This window comes from Pteropus alecto, unplaced genomic scaffold (genome assembly GCF_000325575.1).
Source record: "Pteropus alecto unplaced genomic scaffold, ASM32557v1 scaffold45, whole genome shotgun sequence".
Classification (NCBI taxonomy): Eukaryota; Metazoa; Chordata; class Mammalia; order Chiroptera; family Pteropodidae; genus Pteropus; species Pteropus alecto.
The window spans coordinates 29,354,198-29,380,006 of record NW_006442491.1 but is presented as its reverse complement, the minus strand read 5'-3'; the positions used below and the strand labels follow the sequence as shown (position 1 = coordinate 29,380,006).

The 25,809-nt window shown below is 40.5% G+C and overlaps 1 protein-coding gene across 4 annotated transcripts in view; it reads left to right on the top strand.

Annotated features, from left to right (window-relative positions):
• The first annotated feature begins 210 nt into the window (after positions 1-210).
• NCOA5 (nuclear receptor coactivator 5) overlaps positions 211-25,809 on the top strand; it is a 29,194-nt gene continuing 3,595 nt past the window's right edge. The window contains exons 1-6 of one of the 4 annotated variants that reach the window (XM_006921882.3): positions 211-370; positions 11,445-11,511; positions 19,966-20,271; positions 21,739-21,875; positions 23,073-23,199; positions 25,001-25,200. In XM_006921882.3, the coding sequence (XP_006921944.1) occupies positions 11,474-11,511; positions 19,966-20,271; positions 21,739-21,875; positions 23,073-23,199; positions 25,001-25,200 (808 nt within the window). In that variant the 5' untranslated portion in view covers positions 211-370; positions 11,445-11,473. The remainder of the gene's footprint in view (positions 371-11,444; positions 11,512-19,965; positions 20,272-21,738; positions 21,876-23,072; positions 23,200-25,000; positions 25,201-25,809) is intronic. The other 3 variants (XM_025039805.1, XM_025039804.1, XM_025039806.1) reach the window with 3 other exon arrangements.

Sequence of the window (25,809 nt, the reverse complement as noted above, 5' to 3'; positions counted from 1 at the left end):
GAAAAGCGAAGCCCTTCGGGGTGGGGAGAGCCGGCCTAGGACACAACCACAGCCGGGGACGCCGTTACTAGGCAACCCCTCGCGTTCTCAACGGCCACCCGGGAGCCACTTCCCCGCCCTCCTTGCTAAGGAGATCGACACCCCAACTCAGCCCTGCCGTAAACCCGCGCGCTGTTGCGACATTGCTGCGCCTGCCGCTGCGTGCGCGCCCTCTGCCCCCACTCTCCGCCCCGACCGCCATTGCCTCGTGCCCGCGCCGGTCGGTTGGTGGCGCCTTTGTCCTACAGCGGGCAGGTGGGCTGAGGCGGAGGCGGCGGCGGCGGCGGGCCTGAGGCGAAGGAGCGGCCGGGAGCCCGCCGCGCTGGTAGCGGTGAGTGTCGGGGAGCGGTGGCCGTCCGCCGAGGCGTGGGGCTGACGGGCAGGCGGTTGACTTGGACCCGGGCCGGATGGGGAGGCTGAGGCGGGAGGGCCCGCTCGACGCGCGACCGCTGCTGCGGCCTCGGCTCCCTCCGGGTACGCGCGGGGCTGCGCATGCCCGGTGCGGGACGCGGCCTCCTCTGGTTCCTGTCAGGCCCAGGCCCGGCCATTCGGGGCGGCCGGGGGTGGGCTCAGGTCCGGCGGCGCCGCACCGCAGCCTCCTGTCCGTGCGCCAATCGCCGACAGTAGTCCTCCAGGCTTCTCTGTAGGATAGGGCTGCACACTTCGCGCCCCTTTCTCCAAATGGCAAAGTCGCTCGCCTGCAGGTCCTCAGCGAGCCCAGTGGCGCAGTCGGGATTCGAACCGGGGCGGATGCGAGCCGCCTCACCGGGCGTTCCGGGGCGTAGAGCGCCGTGCGGCGAACCGAGCGCTGTCCCTGATCGCCGCTGCCGCCTCGCGGCCCCTCGACAGCATCTTCGAGGCGTCTCCTTGTCATGTGACACCCCCACCCATTTTATAACGCGGACCCTGGGCCCCAGAGAACGGGGAAAGAAACTGTGCCGTGGTTACCCCGGAAATTAGCGACAGAGCCAGCGCCCAACTTGCAGGCTCGCCTGCGTCTTGATCCATGGCACTTTCCACTCCAGGACAACCTGCCAGGGGCTTTTTTTAGGACGGCGTTCCCCAAATTCCAGGCTCTCGCGTTGCACCTTTATGTCCGGGTACCATCTGTACTGCCGTTTGTTTACCGAATGTTAATTTTTTTCCTTTAAATTCCCCCCCCCCCTTCTTAAGTACATTTGTTTAAGGTGGAAACGTAAATCACAAACCGTATATTGGAAACCAGTTATTTTTCTAATGCTCATAAAAAAAATAAATACCTGTCTATTAAAATAAACAGTGCGTCCTTGTTCCTCCTGAAATTATTCTGCATTCTACGCTTTGGGAAACGCTGCCCTAGGAGTATGGGGTTAATTGTCATTCTGGCTTTTGCTCTGTGCAGTTTTCCCTGAGGCATAGCAGAACCTACGAAATGCTCCAGGATCTTCAGGGTTGATCATTAATATTATAAGCTTTCTCGTTGTAAACCGTTCTCATTATTGACTTACAAATGATAGTCCCAGGGAACTGTAGGAACTGTGCGCTCAAGTGTGTGCTTCTTCAGTTTTCTTGTAGCGTTGTGGTGTGGTAGTCACACTACAGTTTCTAAAAAGATGTTTCTGCGAACGCTGATGGAGCAGTTTTGGATTTTGACAACTCGAGATTTAATGTTTTCTGTATGAGTCAGTCTGGGTGTGAAAACTATTTTCATGTTGACTTTTTCAAACCAGTAAAGCCCAAACTTTGCATTGTGGGTATTGGAGATCACTTGGCTATTTGCTAACATAAGTTTCTTCCTTCATTCTGGATTTTTGCCTTTCTCTTAGCTCATCTGTCATCCTCCAGATATTCTTTGAAACCTCTAACAAAATCCTTTAACCTAAAACATAGAAACAGTGATTTTCCTTGTAGAATGTGCTGGAGAAACCATATTGCGAGTGGAAGGAATGTTTCTAGGTGCTGTTTGCTCAATGTCCCGTGCCTGTGAACACCACATGTTTGAAGGAGGCATTAACTAATTTATTTGTAAGCTAACAGTCTAGTCTCTTCTATTTGTAATCTGTTCATAAGCTCTGTTTTTGTGTGTGAGAGAGCAGATTTACTTTTAGTGCATTGAAAGGTAACTCTGAAAAGTCAGCTCTGGCCATTCAAGGATGTTTTTCCTCAAAGGCTATATTTAAAAAATCTGTATTCCTTGATTACTTTGATATGAGCACAATGTAGGTATATAAAACTAAGGTAATTTTCTTCACATTTCTAAACAGCAGTCCTGTGTAGAGGACAAATGAGTCAGTTGCAGAACTTCAGCAAACAGAGCCGCATCTACCATGCTCAAAAGCTAAGAATAAACATCTTTTGGAAAGGCTTTAAGAAGTCCGATGAGAAAAAGTGCCTAATGGTTTGAAACATCTTTTTAAATAACCATTGCAAGCATTCCATCTCTTTAGCCTGCAGATGGCAGTACCTTTGTATGACTTGTTACTACTGTGATATTACTGAAACTTAGTTGTGCTTTTAAGAATGAAAACTCTTTGGAGGAAATATATTTAATATTTTCTTCCCTTTAGCTGTTTTTGTTTTTGACTCCCATGAAGATTGAAATGTCTGTTTCTAAACTCTCTATTACTCTTAGTGGTAATGATAACATACGGTTTATGTGCTCCTGTCAGTTATCTTGTGAGATAGGTAGACTGACATTATATCATTTTCACATATGAAGAAATGGTGGCTCGGAAAGATTCGATTTCTTGCTCAAATCATGTATAGTAGAACGCATTCAAAACATTGAAAATAAAAGATTTTACGATCAAACAAAATTGGGACATATTGAGGTAAAGTGATATCCTTACTCCAGAACTTCTCAGAGGCTTTAACATGCTAAACATGTGCAATGTAGAGGTCCAAGAGAGGAAAATATCACGATGCCTTTATCTTAATGTCTTCCCATGAGTGTTTTGAAATACCGGCAGTACCAATACTACTCTTTCTCCTAAACCGTTTCCTCTCTGTACCTTGTGGTTTACTAATGATTGCTGTATGTCTTTAAGACAAGTGCATTTAAAGCTCAGTTAGCTTTTTGGTGCCAAAAGATTTGTCCTGTGAACAGCATATTCATTTGTCTAGACCAGCAGTCCCCAACCTTTTTGGCATCAGGGACCAGTGCTCCTACGATAATCTAATCCCTGATCTGAGGTAGAGCTGAGGTGATGATGTTAGCAATTAGGGAGCTGCTACAAATGCAGATGAAGCTTCACTTGCTTGCAGGCCCAAGCCACTCACCTCCTGCTCACCTCCTGCTGTGCGGACCTGTTCCTCACAGGCCATGGAACCATATGCAAACCCGGGTTTGGGGACTCCTGGTCTGGACTATTCGACTTAAGCAGAGTTAAAGTAAACTGTCGAGAAGTTAAAATGGCAATAACCAACAGAAAGTTACCCTCTATGTTATTCTTATTAATGAGAGGCATCAATGAAAGGATCAGGGTAAGGCCAGTGTCTAAAGCAGTAGCACATTAGGGAAATATGAAGTTCACTGACAGCTAAATATCTAATACCAGCATGCCTGCTGCTTTTTAAATAGTGGTTTTATTACCACCAGATATGAGTGTTTATAGGGATGGTCATTTTCATTCTTTATCCTGTCTCTAAAAACCTAAGAGATAATAGTCAATAGGACCAAATATTTTTATATTAAAATAATTCCCATCAAAGAATCAGAACTTTCCAGACCGTAAGACTCTTCCCTTTATTTCATGTTCGAAACATTATTGTTGACCTATATAAAGACTAACAACTTTAAGCAGTGATCACACAGCTTAAGTTGCGTTGGAGAACAGTTATGAAGCAAAGTGTCTCATAACTTTAGCTCTATAAAATATCTTGAGTGGTCCCCTGGTTTGGATCTGGAATTATTGGATTACCGAAGATTTGGTTGATCCTGCAGCTAGTGGGCAAGCTTTGGAGAACTTTAAATTTTAAGTAATTTGGCTTTAAGTGAGTATATTGCAATTGGAGATTGAGATAGTAATAACATGTATTTGGGTCAGGGATGATACAAGAAGTTTACTTTTAATCCCTCTTCAAAAATTATTTTTGATATCCAAAAGAAAAAATGGGGAAAACATGATTTTCATTCAGTTTTAAAATTTAGGATTACAAACATGTAACTGAACCTTTTGCAGCCTTCGAAAAACTTACATTAGGACAGCATCAGAGTCACTAGAACAGCTTGTTGGAAATACAGATCCTTGGATGCAGCTCCCTACCCCCCACTTTCAAATGACATCTCTGGAGATGGGAACTAGGGAATTGCCTTTCAAAAGCCACCCCTCTGGTTTTTATGTACATTAAAGTTTGAGAACCCCTGATTTAGGACTTTAGAAATTGAATTTTCACTGGAAATAGAGGTTGAAGCAGATTCTAGTACTAACCTATTCATATCCCAGATTACTAATAGGAATTGACAACTTTGGTTTGTGGTTGGGTTTACATTAATGGATTCATTTTAAACAAGACTTTAATTTAACTATAAAATGTTTTCAGTTTCATAATTTAAACTAGAGGTAATAGGAATAGTTAGAATATCTGTGGAGTTTTCAGTATTGTAATTCCTTCCGTTCAGTAGGCTGCTTTCACCTTGAGAACAAAGAAAGCAGACCTACCCAGATTCCAGAGTTTGCTTATTAGCTTTAGATTTCCTCCATTTTGATTTTAGTGGTGTGACTGTGAAATTATATATGTGGCCATTTTTTCTTTTTGCAAAGAGTTGCATTTAGATATGAAAACAAAATTCTTCAGAAGAAGCAGGAGTACTAGCCCCTGCCAGCAGAGCAATACAAACAGCTCTAGTTTGCAGGATTCGGAGAACTTTAGTTGGAAGTTTGCCTTTTATTAGCCAAAGAAATGGGTAACATGCTATCAAAAAGTAGCAAACTCAGTGATTGATATTTCCTGCCATTTTGTAACTAGGTAATTGGAAAAAGAAGCTTAAATTTTCAGAATAACTTTTTAAAAGATCAAATGAAATTGAAGAGAATTGGTGGGCTACATACTCCTCCCAGGGGGGGAGGGTACGGACCTTATTGGATATTAGTATTACTTTTAGCACTATGGAAACTTGGGTTCATGATTCAATTTCTTTTGGAGGTAGCTGTGTGATTATGCTTTCTGTACTTTTTTCAGGGAATATACTTTTACAGATTTTAGCCATTGTCATAATTTTTTTTTTTTTTTTTTTTGGTAACGTTACAAGTTATTTTCCCTTTAACAGAGATTTCTAAATGGAGGACTTAAGTATATGTTATGTGTACGCTAAAGAGATAAATAGATAATAGAGTAGTAGTTCACAATTACCTGCCTAGAATCACCTAAGAAACTTGTTAAATACATATTCCTAGGCTTCCTCTTCAGATTCTCAAAGTTGGAGATGGGGCCTGGGAATCTGATTTTTAACCATCTTATCAGGTGGTGCTGGTATATCTTTGTTGAAGAAATGGACAATGAAAAAGATACACATGTAAATGAGATGGGAATCGGAGTTGTTTAATGGATATAGAGTGTTTTAGTTTTACAGAATGAAAAATTTCTGGAAGTCTATTGCACAACAGTGTGAATATACTTATCAGTATTCAACTATATGTTTAAAAATGGTTGAGATGATAAATTGTATATTATGTGCTTTTACCTCAATTAAATTTTTTTAAAATTTATTTTAAAAAAAAAGAAAGGATGGTTGGTCATCTTTTTCTTCCTGAACAGTAGGTCAAACTAGTAGATCATTAGCTATTCATCATTACTGACTCCTCTGGCCATCAGTTCATGGCCATCAGTTCATTTTCTCTCTCTTTATTGAAGAAAAAATGGTAACCTTTTAAATATTTTCTCCCACCTGTTGCCTGCAGTGTCAAACTGCATAATGAAGAACTGTATAATGAAGAACATTTTAATGGGCAATATTTTAAACGTCTTAGGTTAAATAGTTCTTCCTCCCTTTTTTGGATAACATGCATACAATAAGCCTTCATTATCTGGCTTCATTGAGGTTCTGTTTGTGGTAGTTCAGTTCATAGCTTCCTGACAGGCCCTCTTGCCACCATTTCTTCCTTTTCCATAGCAAAGTTTTTTGTGATCTAGTCTAACTCTGGTTTGCATCTGTAGTTCCTCTTTCTCTTTTCCTCCTAGTCTCCCAGTCCTTACATTAAACTTCTTCTAGTATTTCTAACTCATGTCCTTCACATCATTCTTTTACCTTTGCATGTGCTGAAATGACTTCTCTCTTTCTGGTAAACTCCTACTCATCCTTCAGGACTCAGTTTAAATGTTACTTTTAGTCCTTCCCTTCCTTCTCTACCTCCCTCCTCCCCTCCCGGTCTTCCCAGTTTCCTCTCTGCCCTGCTCTTCTCCCGGGCCATATACAGACACATAGTTAGGCCTTCATTATCTCTGCCATAATCCCACTTTAGATTGTATTGTGATTGTATGTGTATATGTGCCTTTCTCCTTTATTAAACAGTGAATTTCTTCAAGGCAGAGACTAATTTAGCCTTGTTATTTCCATGTCTTAAGGCTTAGTATAGAGTGTGACTCAGTAGGCAAAGAAGTATTTGAAGTACTGATTATAAAGAATCATTTTCAAGTTTATTAATTTAGTTCTCTAAGGCTCTCCACTTGTACAGTTGAAATTTTATGTTTTTAATAAACCTGTATTTTAAATTTTTTGTAGCTCAGACTTTTTACTAATTTAGAATAGCACAACCTTTGTGAATACAAATTAGTTTTTTCTCTTAGTTGATACTCTCCTTGAATCAATATAACTAATACCCATTTTATCAGGTTCAGAGAAATCAAGTGACTCAACTAAATCCAATCCTACCCCTGCCTCCAAGTAGGACTAGAACTCGCATTTGCTCATCCCAGCCAAGTGCTTTTTCCTCGAAAAAAAAAATAAAAAGGGCAGGAAATTAAATTTTTATAGAAAATTTTTGTCTGGAGAGGTGAAGTGAATAGAATGTCAGCAAAAGCCAGAAGCATCGTAATTTGAGGTGATAGAAATTGAAGCGATAATTGAATAGGTAGGTACTACCATCTTGGGTGTCTGGGGCACTTGAACATTGGAGTGACTAGCATAGAGCACACCTTTTCCAGGTTCCGTCAGCATTTGATCAGGGAGTCCTACCTAGCAAGAGTGTTAAAAATGGAAACCATGTCTTTCCACTCCTTGTCGGAGGCTGCAGAGCATAATGTTTAAGCACTCTGGTGTCAGACAGACCTGGGTTTGAGTCCTAGCTCTGCCTCGCAATCATCGCGTGACCTCAGATAAGTCACTTAATTTCTCTAAACCTCAGATTTCCTCATTTGCAAAATAGAGATCATAATAGTACTTAACTCCAAAAGTTGTAGGAAGGATTGAATGAGATAACACGAATAATGTTTAGTACATGCTCTGGTTCAGAATAAGCATTATGCAAATGTAAGTTATCCTTGTTTCCCCCATTTCTGTACCTGGGAATAATATTCTAATACAGTTAAAGATAATAATTACTTTAATTAGAGAATGAAAGAGATAATCAAATCGGAGGGAATGCGTAGATTTCAAAGCAAGGGTAATGGTTAAAGCAGAACATTCTCTCACCCCTGACTAGTTAAAATACAATTTGTGATATCGCTGACGTTACAATATACCATCAAAGTCATCTTCATAAATATAGTTTAAGTGAGAAGTCCTGTTTGTTTCCCTTCCAGTTTGGGAAGTTTAATGTGTGATATCCACTGTCTTGTCAGTATGGTTTTCCAAGTGTCATTATCTTTATCATCATGTATGTCCAACATAGTGATACCTGATTGTTAGTTGGTTTTCAACTAAGCCTTTTGGGGAGTTTTATTTTATTTGTAATCACTTATTGAAATTGTATAGGCTTCTGGATTCTTTCAACAGCTAATGGTGGTACTGTCACTAAGTGCTGTGGTTCATACTGCAGTTGTTCAGAATAGTCCTCGTTTTCCACTGTGATAGCTTGGAGTATAAAAATTGATTTTAAAGTAAAAAGAGTTGTTTTATAGTGGCAACTTTAAAAAAAAATAGAGCAAAGCAGCTCTCCTTACTGTGAATGAAACATGCATATATATTTATAGCATCATCCAAGGACCATTGCGTGAACCTTGTCTGGCATATTAGTCTAAAATAAAATTGTAGATTAGGCATTGTGTCTTTCTTTGAGAGTTCTTTACGCCATTCTTTTATGATTTAAAACAGCTCTGCCACTTCCTGTATAACGTCATGTTTCTAGATTATTTTCTGTGGGTTTTTTTTTTTTTTTTTATGTAAATCCTTTCACTTGGTGCTATTTTTCTTGTCTAAAAATCCTTATCTGAGAAGTGTTTTTAACTCTTTTCAGAAGACCACTTGGAAATTATAGATATTCAGGCCAAGGTTAAGCAGCTCATGGTGATGGTGATTTTGAATGGTATTCACATTGCTAATATAACTAAGAAAATATAGAGGTACCAACCAAGCTGAGGTGGAAGAGACACGTAGAGAATGTGGGCTGGGATAAAATATGGCAGGAGGAGAAGGAAACACCATTTCTTCCCTTTTCTGTGCAGAAAAGGCATTCCACCTCTCTTTGGGGACTCCCAAGTTGCCACTACCCTCTCTTGATTAAATTCTCTCCAATTGTGGTTCCCCACCTAATGTTCAGAAAGGTCCCCACATTGTCTTTCCATCTTTTTTCCCTTCTTCTTCGCATTAACATTGTGTCTATTTCCTTTGTGTAGATTATATATTTCTATAAAGATTTAGGAAGAAAATGATATTCAACGAAATACAAAAGCCCCCCTTTACAAGTCCCAGTATTTGCATTTTCAAAGAGAAACTTGTTCAAATCAACCTCCAACTGATAAGTTTTCAAATTGTGTGACAAAAAATTGGGATGGGGCATGGCATTTTTTTCTTGACTGAAACTAAGTCTTTGCTATACTGTGATCAGCTCCTTGAAGTTGTTTATATTTGTGGTAGCTTCTCTGCTCTTAACTGTATTTCCGAACTCCTAGGTTTTCCAAAAGTTCTGTATGCGCATGTCAGGATTTTTTTGTGTATGGGGATTGATGTAGATGACAGTTTTGTTTTCATAACTCACTGAAAACCCCCACAACATTATCCTAACCTGAGCAGCCCTCTTGGATGGCAGCGAGACTATCAGAAATTTTCAGGTCTCATTTTCACCCAAGACAGAGATTTAAGGAACTCTTAAATAGGGGTGAACAAACAAATGACATATCACACTAAAAGATTGCTAACTCCTAAACTTAATTGCTCTGGACTACTTAATAAATATAGATACTAGAAGGCAAATTACAATCAAAATGGCTTAAAGATATAATCTTGAATTTTTAAATAATCTTTCGAATAATTGCCAAAAAATTTTTACCCACTTCAAAGTAAAATATTTATTTCTTTCATTCTAACTGGAAGCAGTTTTGACCCAAAGGTATATAATGTATGACTGCTTTGGTCTCCCCAGCCCTATGTGTAGGCACTCACAGAACTGGATATAATTATACAGTGTAATAGTCCTTTTCATGTGATGAGGGCAAATTACATAGTATTAATAGAAACTTAACAATTCAAGTAATACCATATGTCCTGTACTCTCACCTTAGTGTTATCCAAGTGAAATCATTGTTGAGATGAATATTCTTAATTCACAAGACCCATTTAGTATATGGAATCCTGCTGGAAAATATGTTACTTATTTAAAAGAAATCTTCACACCACTCCCACCCTCAGTGTATTCCAGAGATACTTTGAAAACTACGTAAATCATCAAAGACATCGCATTTCTTTCTGAATCATAGTCACCCTATATTAGAAACCAGTACAAAGTAAGTGAGCATTCTAGGTCAGTAGGCCCCTCTAAACCTGGGCCTATCGTTACGTAATATGTCATTCAGATGTTAGTGAATTTCAAAGGTTATAAATGGCGAAGTGCTATATGCAGTCCCAAAGCCATGGTCAGATATTACTGGCCAAATCCTACATAGAAAACATTTCCTGATTGTTTAAAAATAGAGAGATTATAGCTTGTGTCTTAATGGAAAAGGTAAGAGGCAATTTAGGTAGAATATGCTTGTCTGACTATTTAGATTTATGTTACCTTCAGTTTTGTCAAAAGCCATTTTTCTAGGCATAATAAAAAGAGACTTCTGACTTAAAATGGAATCGAAGATCATTCTCACTTGAGCAGGAACTCAAAAGAAAAGTGGACAACATAGCAGGGTAAAGTCAATACCAGACCTCTTAAGTTTTTTGTTGTGGTCTTTCACATGATAGGACTCTTGTTGAAATTTTTTAAATACATAATTACTCTTTTAAAGCACTCTAATTATATGAGTGCTTAATACCATTTACCGTCATTAGATACAGTATTGGCAACAAAACTACACTGCAGCAGGTAGTTGAAGTTACATTTCAACTATAGTATGAAATTTTTAATGCATTTATGTATCTAAGTGATATAAAATTGTCAGGTGTTATCTTTGGGAATAGATTGTCCCATTTCCGTAGCTACTTTAATTCTTATTAAACATAGTGTCTTTATTATTCACTTCAATTTTTACAGAGCTAGTTTGTTTTATTTTTAGCAAGCAGGATTTAACTACACAAATTGACTTTTCTATAAATTCTAATATTCCATCATTCTCACTTACCTAGTTGTATATGCCAGGCTTCTCAAATAAAAACTTCTTAGGGGTGTTTTATTACCTAACCTTACTATACCAAAGGCCAATTCTTATTCTTAGGTACTTATCTATGAGGGTTATAGATGTTAACATGTCATGTACTTTGTTTAGAAAAAAAATAATCCATTTCTTTCCTACATCTCATTCTGGAAGATTCTATCCAATGGAATGCAACACAAGACACACTAAAAGGAGGCCCTGCTTCATGGAATATGGAAGTTTTAAGGCAATGGAGTTCAGCTCTTATTTGTAACGTAAAATAGAATTATTTGCCTTTGTTCTTTTTTTTTTTTTTTTTTTTTAACACTCTCTCCTTATCTTTCTCCCATTCTTCTCCCCTCAAAAAAGAATCTTACAGCTGGCTCTCAGAGTTTTGAAGACAACCTTTTCCCCTTTTGGAGGGGACAGGCGTTAGGTTTAGAACTTGACAGTGTTAAAGCATTGACATAATCAGTTTTACACAAATTATGTGTTAGCTAGAAAACTGAGGAACATTCCTTACCAAGCCGTGACAATGTACTGCCGTAACTTAATAAAAATTGCCCAAGTGACAGTGTGTCTGCTGAATGGATTTTCCTTCACCATCTGGTTGTCATTGTAGTTTTTTGTTGTTGCTTTCATTTGAAATGTGCTGATGATATTGTTTTTATTCCGTAGCATTGAACAGATGGGTTGATTATTCTTTTCAGATATTAATAAGGCAGCGGAAAGAAGAAATATGAATACGGCTCCATCAAGACCCAGCCCCACACGAAGGTAAAGTACCCTGAAGCAGTGAGTTACCTTGGGAGAGTTGGGCTCTGGGGAGTTAAGCCCAACTTCGTACATCAAGGGTCTTTTCTTCCCCCCAACAAATCAGAAAAGCTCAAGCAAACAATAAGAACATGAACCATGTGTGAAGGGCCTTGCTGCTTTTGTTAAACATACATCAGGAGATGCAGAGGAAGCATTGTGTTTTCGGTGGCAAACCCAGCAAGTTCAGTTTGCAACATGAGTTGCAGGCGATTGGAAGAGGATAAACCTCTGTCTGTCCCCAGCTCACGTGTCAATGAGAGCCTCCACAGAAGGAGGAGTGTCCCAGGGTCGTTGGTGTGTGTCACGCTGCACTGCAGCGGGCAGCAGAGATTCAACTCTTCATTCCAAATGGCTGACGGTCCAGCTGATAACCCAGGTTTATGGAAAGTGCTGCTTGAGAGATTGCTACTGTCTGTGCCTGAGCTGCAGATCCCGTTTGCGCGCATGCGTGGGTTACCTACCGAGGGTAAATAAAAAGGGCGAAAACACTCCACCTCTCAAAAGTCTTCCTTTTTCTTAGCTTTCCTGGAAATAAAGGCATTTTCCCAATATATTTTGTCTTCCAGTATATACAAAAGAGATAGTCCTGATGTGTACCTGGAGATATGCATTAAATTGGCCCCTTCTCCCAAAGAAGAGCCTTATTAACGTTACCGTTTACACCAAAGATGAGTATATTGTGGCCCCATAACAGTACACAAGCGGATGCACTGTGTGCAGTTTTATGTGAAATGAAGACCGATATATTTCATACCTGGTGTCTCTTCATGGCCCAAGTGGATTTTGCCTTTGTCCCTAAGTAAAAATGCCAACTTCCCACAGTAAACTATATACCAAAACTACATACTACGGTAGACTATATTTCCTACAATGAACTGAACACTGCTGATTACCATGAACCCTAGTCCGTACTGGTAGCTCCACAGGTCACCTGGGAATATACCAAGCTGAGCACTTACACATAACATACAGCTATCTTGCTTTGGGACAAAAACCACCTATGTTTTGTTACCCACTTACAGGAAAGAATTGCTGCTGTATGTTTGATGTATATGTCCCCACTTGGATGTGAAGGGTGGGTATTTTCTAAGCTACGAGAAATAGATTACACGATTCTGATCTGCAGAGTTCAAGCAGACTCTAGGGGCAAGGTAATGCTGCCAATTGCAGTTGTATTCTTTGAGCACTCTGCCTGCTCAGAGGAGTTGAATCTTGACACCATAGCTACAGCTACCCCAAAGCTATCAGGTGGATGCCCCAGTCTCACTGCAGAAGTGAGCATATACATCGGTATGCTGTCTGTTCTCTCTGACACCATAAAGAATGCCTGCAACTTGCAGGTAAATATTTTGTTGGTTGATTTTTGTGGGTATGTTTGAGTATCCTGAAGAACATAAATGAATCCTGCAGAACTTCAACGGTTCTGTATAATATCTACTTTCGTTATGCTGCATCTAACCGTGCTGCAGATGTTGGACAGTCCCATCTGTGTTGCACCTCATTGCCGCAATAAACATGGAGTACAGTAGGCTAAGAGTTTGCATCTAATGGTCAGAAATATGGACTCCCATTGGAAACTATGGTTGCCAAATGGCTCGAAAGGAGGTAGGATGTGTATCCAATTTCCAAGGAGCCTCCAATGTGTATGTTTCTGAACTAGGTAGCTTATGAGAAAGAATGTGGAATTGATAACTATAAAGACACCGACTCCACTAGTAAAGTCCCCCCCACTCTGTTGTCCCCATGATGCTTATGATCACTAGATAATGTCTGTGTGTTTCTGCAAAAAAACAAGCAGACCAAAAAAAAAAAAAATTGCAGAATACAGAGTAGTTCATGTTTGCGATAGGAATTGAGAAGAATATTTTATGTCATCCTATTAATGATAGTTGACCAAAAAATGCTTTTAACATTTTCAATTGATTGTAGCTTTCAACAAACATTGGCAGTGTTGGGGAAATAACAAGCTCCCCTGGTTGGAATCCAGTGTAGCCATTGCCAGGTCATTAAATTTAAAAGGTTAATTTCATCTGTAATGGAAGAAATAGCTTTGTGCCTTTTTTTCTTAATACTCCTCACCACCCACCCAAAAAAAAAGACACAGCATTGTAGGGCATTTTTAAATGTTCTCCCTCCCAGATACATAAATATATGTCACTTTTATATACCTTTTAAAATAACACCTTCCTCAGAAATAAATTGTAAAACGAGGTTGTTGGGGCTGTGGATAGGGCAGTGGTTTCCTGCTTTATTTATAGTCAGTAGAAGGGAGAGAGAGGCTAATTCAAATTCCATTAAGAATCAGTCTTCCCCTGGGTGATATGTCCCTAACTGGGCTCCTCAGCATGTTATTTAACATGGTGAAGTTTCATACAGTCATGCTTAATAAGGTTCAGGGAAGAGGGATGTTCACATTTAGTAAAATCTATTTCGAGCTTCATCTGAAACCTGAGCAAAGAGTCCCAGTTTTTTACCATTAAAAATAAAAATTTTAAAACCCAAAAACCAGACAAACTGAATATTTTATTCAAAATAGAACAACATTTTGATTATTGCCGTGATCATGCATTATCTCGTCAGATATACCAGTAGGGCAGGAATGAAATGCAGTTAGGCAAGATGGGAGAGTGGTTAGCCTGGAAGGGGCTGACCATTTCCCTGAAGGTGAACACTGGACATCACTCTTTCTTGGAGTGCATGCCTCCATTCAAAAAAGCCTTGAAGTAAACCGAAGTATACCAGTATTTTGACAGCAACCAAACTGCCTTCATTTGGCAATCATAATCATTTGATGCACCCCCAGCCACGGGGAATGCAGTAGGGACTGGGGAGTGTACGACACTGCACCTGTGGCAAATATTTCCTTCAAGCTATACCTTTATGTGTTCAGTGCTGCTACTTTTAAATTGTTTTCAAGCATGCTGGCAAGACCTTTGTAACACCTTGTATTGCTGGACTTTAACCTTGAGTGTTAAAACACCTAGGTATCTTTGGGAGTTTTCACAGGATTATCACCTCTTCAAATGTCTCTGTAAGCCACAGTTCTGCTGGCATGGCTCTCTGTTCAGTAATGTGTTCCCTAATGACTCCAGCTGTCAGTGCGTAATTCTGACAATATTGGCCCAGCCAAGCACAGAATTCTGCATCAGAGATCCCTGTTCTGGACCAGATTTCAACCTGAATTCTCATCTAACTCTTGGACCACTTCATTTGATTCCTTTGGGTATATCGCATAGTTACAATGCAAGTTGTCTAGCATTGGTGCTAGGCGTTAGTCCTTCTTCAAAGACTGGACCATGATTCTGGTTGTACCTCAGATGTTCTCAGTTTCCATCCGTAGATCAACACTTTGGCAATCCAGGTCTTGGAGCATACCCCTACACAGCCATGGCTTCCAAGTGAGACTGAATTTCTTCAACCTTCCCATGTGACCTAAAGAACAAACAACTCGTCTACATCAAAAGCTCTGCAGAGAGTTTTCTTCATATTTTCATTAAGGATGTTAGGCCTGGTGCTTCTTTGGTGAATGTCATCGAGCACTAGGTTCATCAGAAATAGCCTACCTGTAGACAAGTTTCTTATATGGCCTGAGATGGTTTCTACCTATCCACAGTGTTAATTCTTTTGATAACTGCTTGCTCCTTGGATGTTTGGATGTGAGACAGCCCTAGCTCTAGGTGGGCCTCACAATTAAAGATTCCAGGCTCCGATTACCTCTACACTGACACTTAAGAAGAGTCTTCAGTTCTCAGCAAGTGCCACCTCCACCAACAGAAAAGTCATAGTTGTGCTTGAGAAGATCATCAGCATGCTTCCAAGAAAGATATGGGCACTTACAAAATTTGGATTTGTAAAATGTGCTATATCATTGCACTCCATATCCTACCTGGACCTAATGGCAAAATTTCGCACATATCTGTTGCCTCCGTTTCTGACAGTAGCATGGAGCCATCGTGGTGGGGGATCAGCATCACACAGCAGCCAGCCATTTAGATAATTATATTTGTGGACAGTATCTGTGACAATAGAAGTACGAAGAGCTGATGAAGGATTTTTTTTTCAGGAGCAAAAAAAAAAAGAAAGGCTGGCCCTCCCAAGGAAAATATTCCTGTGAACAGAAAGGAGATGCTGACAAAAGGACAGAGGCCTTTCTTGACTTCCTGTACAGCCAAGACCAAAGAACCGTCCTGGGCTTGAGATTTCAGCCTCTGGCCAAAGACAAACTCGAAGTCCGTCACAGTCTTCAAGAGAATCATCTGTCTGTTCTTACTCTGTAGGCTCGCAAATGAATAGTACCCTGCACACCCCTTTAGTCCCCAGGAAGCAAAGCCGCAATACCGGAAGCACATCACTTGCCTGCCGTTTGAGCCAGGCTTTTCCCTTCACCCATCCCTCCCTCCCCTCTCAAGTGTTTCCAAACGATATGGCTATATTTCTCTCAAAGCAAAGAGCATTTGGCTATTTTTCCCTACGGAATAGATGAGAAATACATAACAATTTTAGTAGTGTTTGTCACCTGTCTTCAGTTTGTGAGTGCCAATGCTGAAATTAATTTAACCACCATTTAGTTTCTTTTTAGCCTCTAAGTGACCTGGTACGTGAGAGTACACTGCATATGGTCTCCAGTAAAACACCTCTGGTGCCATGGGATGATATTGTGAACCTTCTTATGTTCCAGAAGCTTGCTTCTAACCCACTTGGTATCTGAGATCAAGCATCTCATTCAGCAGGCTTCCTCCTTGGGGCACTCTGACTGCTGCACACTGTACCACCCTTTTGATAGCTGGTTGTTGCTTTGAGAAGGATGTTGCGGGGCGGGCAGCAGCAGGAGCCCTTGGAGTCCTTTTGTCCTGGGGGAGTTCTTTGTTTGGGTCCTAAAGTGACCCTAAAGGGTTTTTTGTTTTGTTCTTGTCTTCAGAAGAACAGCAGTCTACCATGCTGCTCATCTTTTGAAGAAAGGAAAATAGCTTAACCTTTCTTTTCATTTTAGAGAATTATTATCTTCTCTGTCCCTACTTCTACTATTCCTTTGGTTTTTTTTCTCCCGTGTGAATATCATCTCTTCTACATTTTTACCCAGAAGGCAATCGAAAGGGAATTAGTAGCTTTGTTGCACATGGACTTTCATTGAGGGAAGGGGGAGTGCTTGCCTTCACAAACTGGAAGCATGAACCCAGGCTTTGGGAATTTAGGTTATCGGTCAACCTCCAGGAATGAACTCTGACAGGTAAGTAAGGTATTTTCAGTGGATTCTAAAGAATGAGAACCAAATATGGCATAATTATCCTAAAGCTGTGAATAACCATGCCGTGACATGGAGTTCTTATCTGCATCCCCACCCCTACTTCCACCAGCCTGAGGCTTTTTGTGTGGTCTGTGGCCAGTCAGGCTCATGATCTCTTTCATCTCTGATTGCCAAGAACACTTGAAATCTGATTCCACCTCTAATGACTACTTCTAACTGCTCCCCAAGGCAAGTTTATCTGATGATCATTAATCCAAAAATACTTTACAGTTGTCTCTTCCCATTGGGTTCTGAGTGTTTTCCCACATTATATACTATACAGATGTTGCACACGTTGGGAGGATTATATGATATAATAAGAAAAATTGAAGTAAGAATCTTGCTTAGTCTGCACTTTGTTCTAATAAAAAAAAAAATGTTTAGGTGTCCTCATTTAAACTCCCTGATGTCCTCTATGTTTGCTTCCACAAATCAGGAGTACTTGTGAGCCTTAAAGCATATGACAAGGACTTTCCATAGGAGCAAAATCGGCATTTGAATTGTTCTTGCTGTGTCCAAGTGGATGAAGTGAAATTGAGGTTTTCTACCAAGCTAATGGCATCATGATGGTTGCCTAATATGTGTACTCATGGTAGATAACAAAAAGATAAACAAAACAGGACTCCTGCTCTTGAGAGGCCTTGCAGTTTAGTTGAACAATCGATTAAACATTTCATGAACTCCATGCTGTGTCCAAGGAATAAAAAGCCTCTACTGTTTAGTAGGGAGGCCATGTAAACAATTACAGAACAGTGTGATAAGGGCAGTAATAGAAGTATGTACAGGAGGAAGAATCATTCAATGTATTCTTGGGGCATCTGCATGCCAGACATGGTGGGGTGGGGTTTATAGTGGAGAGTAGGACACAGACAGACATTGAACAAGTAAGTAGGTCAAATTGTGACAAATGAGAAGTAAAAGCAGTGCTATGAGAGGATGTGGCCAGGATTTAGGGGCAGAAGATACACTTTTAAACTAACAATCAAGGAGTGAGAGAGAATTAGGCTGAGACATAGAAAATGAGTATGCATCCGTGCCTGCCGCTCAAGTTAAGGCTTCAGAAAAAACCTTGGCTAGATATAGCTGAAAGATCAGTAGGGCAAGAGAGCGGTAAAATAAAGAGAGGGTGAGATGGGGTTGGAGAAGACAGGCCAAGATTTTAACTAGCCTTACTAGAGATTTTGGATTTAATTCTAAATAATCTTGGGAACCAGGGAAGGGTTTTGCATATTTAAAAGATCACTCTAGAGTAATCTGGAGAAAGACTAGAAAAGAGGCAAGAGCAGAAATGAGAAAACTACTTTAAAAGACTTGCCGTGGTTTTAGGGAAGGCGATTGTGGATTGACATTCAGTGGTATCACTGGAGGTGAAGAAATGTGGGCAGAATAGATAGCATTTTCAGAAAAAGAATGAACAAGAGTTTGAATATGTGATTGGAAGAGTGAATGGGGCTTTAAGGAAAGGATGACATCCAGCTTCCGGGCTTGAGTAACTAACTGAGTAGATAGATGTGGCATTTATTCAAATGGAAAGGACTGGAGGAGGAGCATATTTGTTGGGGAAGATCAAGAGTTCAGGGCAGGTTTTATGGAGGAGGTAATACTTAATGTGGGCCAAACTAGAAGACGTTGTAAAAAGGTAGCTACCAGATCAAGATGAGTAATAGAAATAAGTGCTCTAAGAGTTGAGCAGGAGGAGAGATCAGTAGTTACTAGAGAAATTAGAGATCATTTCTTGGAAAACATGAAACATGAGCTTGCCTGTGAGGATTGGATGATTCTTGGATTAGTGCAGGAAAATATTCCAAGTCGAAAATCATATGAACAGAAATACTGAGATAGTTATGTCGTGCGAGTTAAATCATAAGAACAGCTAAGTAGGACCAAGTAAGTTGAATCAGGAAATGGAGGAGAGGTAATAGTTGGAAAGAGGCCGGATTTGTTAGGGAGGAGTGCCCAGAAGAGTGAGAGTCAAGCTGCAGTTGGTAACAGGTGATAATTTGGGTGATTGGTATGGTATTTCTGTGTTGAATGAATTGAAGTCTGGAAGGCTGGTTTTTGTTTTTGTTTTTCGGAAAGTTGTTGCTGCCAGGATAGATATAAGGATTTGGGTTGAATTTATGAATCCAGTGAAAAGGAGAAACGAACAGGATTCAGGTGACTGAACGAAGATAGGGAAGGAAGAATCAAAGTTAACTTTGAAGAACTTAAACCTTGGTAACTGGTTAGGTGATTTTTGGCAGAAGCGAAGAAGTCAGGAATGGGACTGAATGGGTTGAATAAGAAGTTTAATTTTAGATATGTCGAGGTTGAATTTCCAGTGGAGTGGAATGTGTCATGAAGATTACTGAATCAGAGCAGGCCCGACATATCTGTGACTTCAAATGCTGTTTAAAAAACAAACCTTGGCAAAAAGGAACCAGGTTCTACATAAACCTAGAGGAGGAGTATATTTGCTGGGGAAGATCAAGAGAGAGAAATTGAGAGTGACCACTCTCAGTAACTGTGAGAAGACAAACTGAGTGTTCTTATGCTATTCTGTGTGGATCATATTGTATTTTTTTCCCTTTAATTTGATTATCCTGCTAGACATTTTAAGTGAAGTTTTCTGCACTTTAAGACAACTCTTTCGATCACCATTACTTTGTATGAGATTGTGCCATTTGTTCCTTTTTTCTTCATGAGTCTTTTCCCTTACTGTGTCCCCCCAACTTTTTCTCGCTTTTAAAATCTCTTTCAAACAAGTCTGGTGGGAGAAAATAGGTTCTACGGAAAAGACGCTTTCACTTTGAAAACCTGTTGAGATTGACATGATAGTTTGGCACGCATAAGGAATACCGAATTACTTACTCCCTGAAGCCTGATAAATACTGTGACTCTAGTCAGAACCTTTGGCTTTGGGTCATACATTCTTCCTTTGTCCTAATCTTTTGAGATCCTAGAACCTACTAGTCTTTATTTGCTGACCAAATGGGTGGTTGTCCTTAAAATTTTAGTCACATTCTCACTGTTTGGCTGCCATGTTTTAGAGGAAAAACGCTTGGAGGGTGAGAGCTTCCTCCAATAAATAGCTGAAGGGTTAGCTACCTTCATTTTTCTTTGTCTTAGCATTTTTTTGCTACCTTCTACAGAGATCCATATGGCTTTGGAGACAGTCGAGATACAAGACGTGATCGATCCCCAATTCGAGGAAGTCCGAGGAGAGAGCCCAGGGATGGCAGAAATGGGCGCGATGCCCGGGATAGCAGAGACCTGCGGGACCACAGAGATAGAGACATTCGTGACCACAGAGACAGCAGAAGTATGCGTGATGCTCGGGACATGAGGGATCTTAGAGACTTGCGTGATCTAAGAGACTCTAGGGATTTTCGAGATCACCGGGACCCCATGTACGACAGATACAGAGATATGAGAGACTCCCGGGATCCCATGTACAGGTACAGATACAGCTATTCCGCTTGTTTTCTTAAAACAGTCTTTTTTATGGGTGTTTTGCGAAACGAATTGAAAGCTCTGAAGGGCGATGACTTTATCAGCCTTATATTTCCATTATCTTTCAAGTGCTAGATATGCTGTTCAATAAATATTTACTGAAATGTGTGAATGTTTGATGAATTGTGCTTAACAATGAATGTGAGCATCGCTGTGCTATGAAGGGCAATGTTGTGCAGAAGGAAAAAAGTGCAAATTGTTTTGGTAGTATAGGGGCACAGGGGAGGCAAACAAACGACCAATGAACGCACGAAAAGATGCTCGACATCATTAGTCTTTAGGGAGATACAGATCAGAGCCACAGTGAGATACTACTTCATACCTACCAGGATGGCTTTTTTTTTTTTTTTTTGAGAAAACAAAATAGCAAATGTTGGTGAGGTGTGGAGAACTGGTAGGTATGTAAAGTAATGTGGCCACTGTGGAAGACATTTTGGTGGTTCCTCAAAAAGTTAAGTATAATGGAATTACTAAGACTCATCAACTCCACTCCTGACTATATCCAAGATAATTAAAAGGAGGGACTTAAACAGATACTTGTATGTGAATGTGCATAACAGCACTGTTCACAGTAGCCAAAAGGTAGACACAACATAAATGTCCATCAGTAGATGAATGGATAAAAAATGTGATCCATACAGTAGAACATTATTCAGCCATAAAAAGGTTTTTAATTCTGACACCTGCTACAACATGGTTGGACCTTGTAAACATGCTGAGTGAAATAAGCCAAACAGACACAGAGGACAATTATTATACCACTTATACAAAGTATCTAGAAAAGGCAAATTCATAGAGATAGAAAGTAAATTAGAGGTTACAGGGTTGAGGAATAAAGAGTTAATCCTTAATGGGTACAGAGTTTGTGTTCAGAGTGTTCAGGGTGATGAAAAATTGTGTGTGTGTGTGTAATTTTTTTTTTTTTAACCACAATTTTTAAAAGGCACAGAGAAGAGAAAAAGGGAAAGAAAGAGGCATGGAATGGTTCCTCAAAACTAATATCAGTAATTACTATCAGTTATTTTGTAATTACTTTATGGCAGGGACTATGCTGAGAGCTATCTGTACATCCTCCCTGTCATTTTGCAAGCCTGGTTAACTCAGTAGCAGCTACAGAGTTGATAAGCAGTGAGTCCCAGATATGGGCATACCTTGTTTTATTGTACTTTGCAGATGTTGAAGTCAAAAGATTATGACTTCCTTTATTGTAATACTTGCTTTATGGTGGTCTGGAACCGAACCTGCAATATTTTCAAAGTGTGCCTGTACAAACCTTGTTTGTCTAATCCTAAAGTCCTGTGTCATGCTATGCACACTTCCTCCCAGGGGCCTGGGTCTTGAAGAATTCTCTATATCAGATTTTTGCAGGATAGGACAGTCTTAATTTTGTGCACATTTCTTTAACTTTATAGGAGAGAAAGCTCTTATGACCGATACCTGCGAATGGATGACTATTGCAGGAGAAAGGATGACCCTTACTTTGACCGTTACAGAGATAACTTTGACGGACGAGGCCCTCCAGGCCCAGAAAGTCAGTCTCGAGCAAAAGGTAAAGTAACAGAAACAGTTTATTCCTGTTACTAGTAGAACACTTTACAAAAGAAAGAATAAACTAATAACCAATGGAAAAGGGTCTGATGACCTGGCTAAGCAGTTCACAGAAGAACTACAAATAACCTATTACAGATAGAGAGCATTCAGCTTGAAATAATTTTTAAATGCAAATTGGTATCATCATATGGTTTAGTCATTCAGTAAGAAAAAAATACGAAATTCCAACAATAAAATGAACAAAAGATTGGAGCTGAAGTGCTTGCTTTTTTTGCTCATTGACCAAACAGCTACAACTATCTGCATTACCTATGTAGCATGTGGATTTTTTATTTATAGTTTTTACCTAACAGCATCTCTTTTTTAGGTAAAGACAAACGTTTTTTAACAGCCTGGTTTTCTCAATACATCTCTAAAGATTTTTTTAATTGTTTCATACCTAGTCAAGTTAAGAACCTTATTTTTAATTTGTAACAAAACTTTACTACCCGATTTTTTTTTTCAAAAACAAATTGTAAGTGCCTGTCAATAAAGGGTCTTAAATAGTTGTCCCAAAAATGCAAATTAGAATAATGATGAAATACTATCTTTTACCTGTCAAGTTGGTGGGAATTTTTAAGCAATATCCAATGTTGACTAAGACGTGGAAAAATAGCACTAGGTGATCCACCCTTATGGAGGAATGTATCAGTAAGAGCCTTTCTAGAGGGCAGTGTGGCAGTATGTATCAGATGAAACATTCAAATGACCACATCCTTTAATCCAACTGTTCCATTTCCATGAATTTGCAGTAGTGAAAAATAATAATAACGGTTATTTTTAGGAGGTAGTCTAGAGCAGTGGTTCCCTTTTTGGCACCAGGGACCAGTGCTCTTATGAGAATCTAATGCCTGATGATCTGAGGTGGAGCTGAGGCGGTGTTGCTAGCACTGGGGAGCTGCTGCAAATACAGACGAAGCCTCGCTCGCTTGCCGGCCACCCAGCTCCTGCTCTGCAGCCTAGATCCTAACAGGCCGCAGACTGGTACCAGTCTGCAGCCCGCGGTTTGGGGACCCCAGTCTAGAGAATTAATTCAGAGTGCGTATATAATGACAGCCTTTGCCTACAAATAGTTCAGGATTCAAAGTAAGGCCTATGACTTATTTTTATAGAAAGAACAGTCCATATTTCAGTTTTCCTTGGTGGTATCTTGCAGAGCGTTTGAAACGTGAAGAACGACGTAGAGAAGAGCTTTATCGTCAATATTTTGAAGAAATCCAGAGACGCTTTGATGCTGAGAGGCCCGTTGATTGTTCTGTGATTGTGGTCAACAAGCAGACTAAGTAAGAACCCTTTGGATATTTCTCCTGAGTAAGGAGAAGGGTCAGAAGAGAAATTCAGGCTTCCTCTTGGCAGCTGTGCCCACTGCACTAGGTCTGTGCATTCTGGCACTACTGTGCTAACTTAGCCAGCGTTCTTTCAGTTGTAGGTGACGGAAAACCCATTGCAAACTGGCTTAGGCCTCAAAGGGAAATTTTTAGTTTGCTTGGCTGGGAAGTTCATGCATGGCTACATCCAAATTCAAACCATATCATCAAGACTCGGTCTCTGTGTAGCCTTCATTCTCAGACAGGCTTTCTACTCGAAAAGGCAGAATGGCGCTGGCCCTAGACATATATCTTTTTGGCTTAGCAAACCCAGTGGAAAGAGAGCTTTTCCTTCCTAGTGCTTCCACCTAAAGTCCTGGAATGGTCATTGAGCTGACCTGGCTCAGTTTCCCATCCCTGGACCATTCACTTTGGCCAGTGGTGCCGAGGTACTCTAATTGGCCAGGGCTAGGTCATGTGCCCATCCCTAGAACTAAAGGTAGATTAGCCCTGTGGAACCATGAAGACTGAGTGAGAGGACTGCCTTTCCAAAAGAAAATGAAGCAGGAATATATGCTGGCCAGGCTAAGCAATAGATGCCTCCCTCTATGTAACAACCCCGAATCCCCAATACTTTGGAGATTTGTCAGCCAAACCTTTGTGAAGTGCCGTGGCCTTGCAGAACTGTTAAGTGACCATGCTAGTCAATCTAGAGTTCACAGTACCATTTATTCCACCTCTGTTTTACATTCTTTCCTTTAAGAAACAGAGCAGAGAAGCAGAGGGAGTATAGCAGCTTGCAGGCTTGGCAGTAGTGACGTTCCCTTTCCCCGGGTGATTAGTATTTCTAGCAGTTTGAGGTTAAAGAGCTAATTCCAAGGCAGAGGCTAGGGAAATAGGTGTTGAGATACCAAGCAGCAGGCAGAGTTCACAGGCTCTGGGCTGCCTTGTTTAGAGGTAGATGCTGCTTTAACTGTAGACGTATTTTTTTGGTTTTTTGGCACGTTAACAGCTATTACTTTCTGAGCACCTACTCTGTACCACCCCATGCTAGGCACTGTATGTAAATTATTTTTAATCTTCACAATCATGTTACATGTGTATTCATTCAGCAAATTTTTGTATATGTGGCAGATGCAAGGTACTGGGGTTGTAATGGTAAGCAAACACACAGCCTTTCCTCTTGTGGAGATTACACCTTAGTTGGGTAGATGACCAAAATAAATGTATTGGTAATGAGTCCTTTGAGAAGAAATATACCAAGGATCTAATTTAGATTGGAGAGAAGGTCAAGGAAACAGCATACAAGTTGAGCCATGTATTCCTGTTTTATTGGTAAAGAAATTGAGGTTTGTAAGAGGTAAAAGGATCTGCTTAAAGCTTTTCAGCTTTGCAAGTAAAATGTTAAGGCTGGAATCCCAACCCATCCTACTAGCATTAAAGCCCATGCTTTTCCCACTATGTTATTCAGCCTCCCCAAAGACAGATAACGTGCCACAAATCTTAAGCAATAGGATGGTGTTAAGGAAGGACCACTAGACTAGAGAATCAAGAGAAGGACCTGGCTACTAAATACTGTGCTACTAGCAACTTAATATGTGACCATTCTGAGCCAGTATAAAGAGAAGGAAGTGATTAAGATCCTTGAAGCCTGAAGATACTGGTGGGCTAGGATTTGAATTCTCCATAGGAGCACATACAGCTGGCTGAGGTACAGTATTGTGCAGATGAGGAGCTGGTCAGGGAGTGCTCACCTGGATTCTGTTTGTTTCTACAGAGATTATGCTGAATCTGTGGGGCGGAAGGTGCGAGACCTAGGCATGGTAGTGGACTTGATCTTCCTCAACACAGAGGTTTCACTCTCACAAGCCTTGGAGGATGTTAGCAGAGGAGGGTCTCCTTTTGCTATTGTCATCACCCAGCAACACCAGATTCACCGCTCCTGTACAGTCAACATCATGTTTGGGACCCCACAAGGTATGGAGGCCCAAGAGGGTCAGAATTCCAGAGGTGGTCACTAGTCCATTAATTTATGCCTTGCTCAGAATAAGCAGGTGTTGGTCAAATGACTTGTATTTCAGCTCACATATGGTAGGGCCCTTTGATAAGTGCACTGGAGGAGACTAACATAATCATTTACTCATCTGATTTTCTTTTAATGGATAGTTATTGGGCCTGCTATAAGACATTGTATTTAACCCTTAGGTATACATAGTGGTATGCTGGCAAATGTTTAACAATCAGTTCTGGGTGGGGAGATGGCAGTAATGTGGTTTATGTAGCATTTGCTAATTTGCATGGTGTAAATACCCTCACTGTGTCCTATTTCAAGCCACCAACGTGAAGTTACTTCAGGGAGAGTTGGAAAGAGATGCATACAGTCGGCTCTCGCCAGTGAGGGGTTCCAGCACACCTCTGGTACATACTACACTGAGTGCAACAGAATCCTAGCTTTCACCAAACTTTCTAATGAGGGACAGAGAATACAACAGACAATTAGGATACTGTTTGTAAGTGTGCTAGAGAAGTGGGCAGAGGGACCGTGAGGATAGAGAAGAGTCTCTGACCTCTTAGAGACCTAGGGTA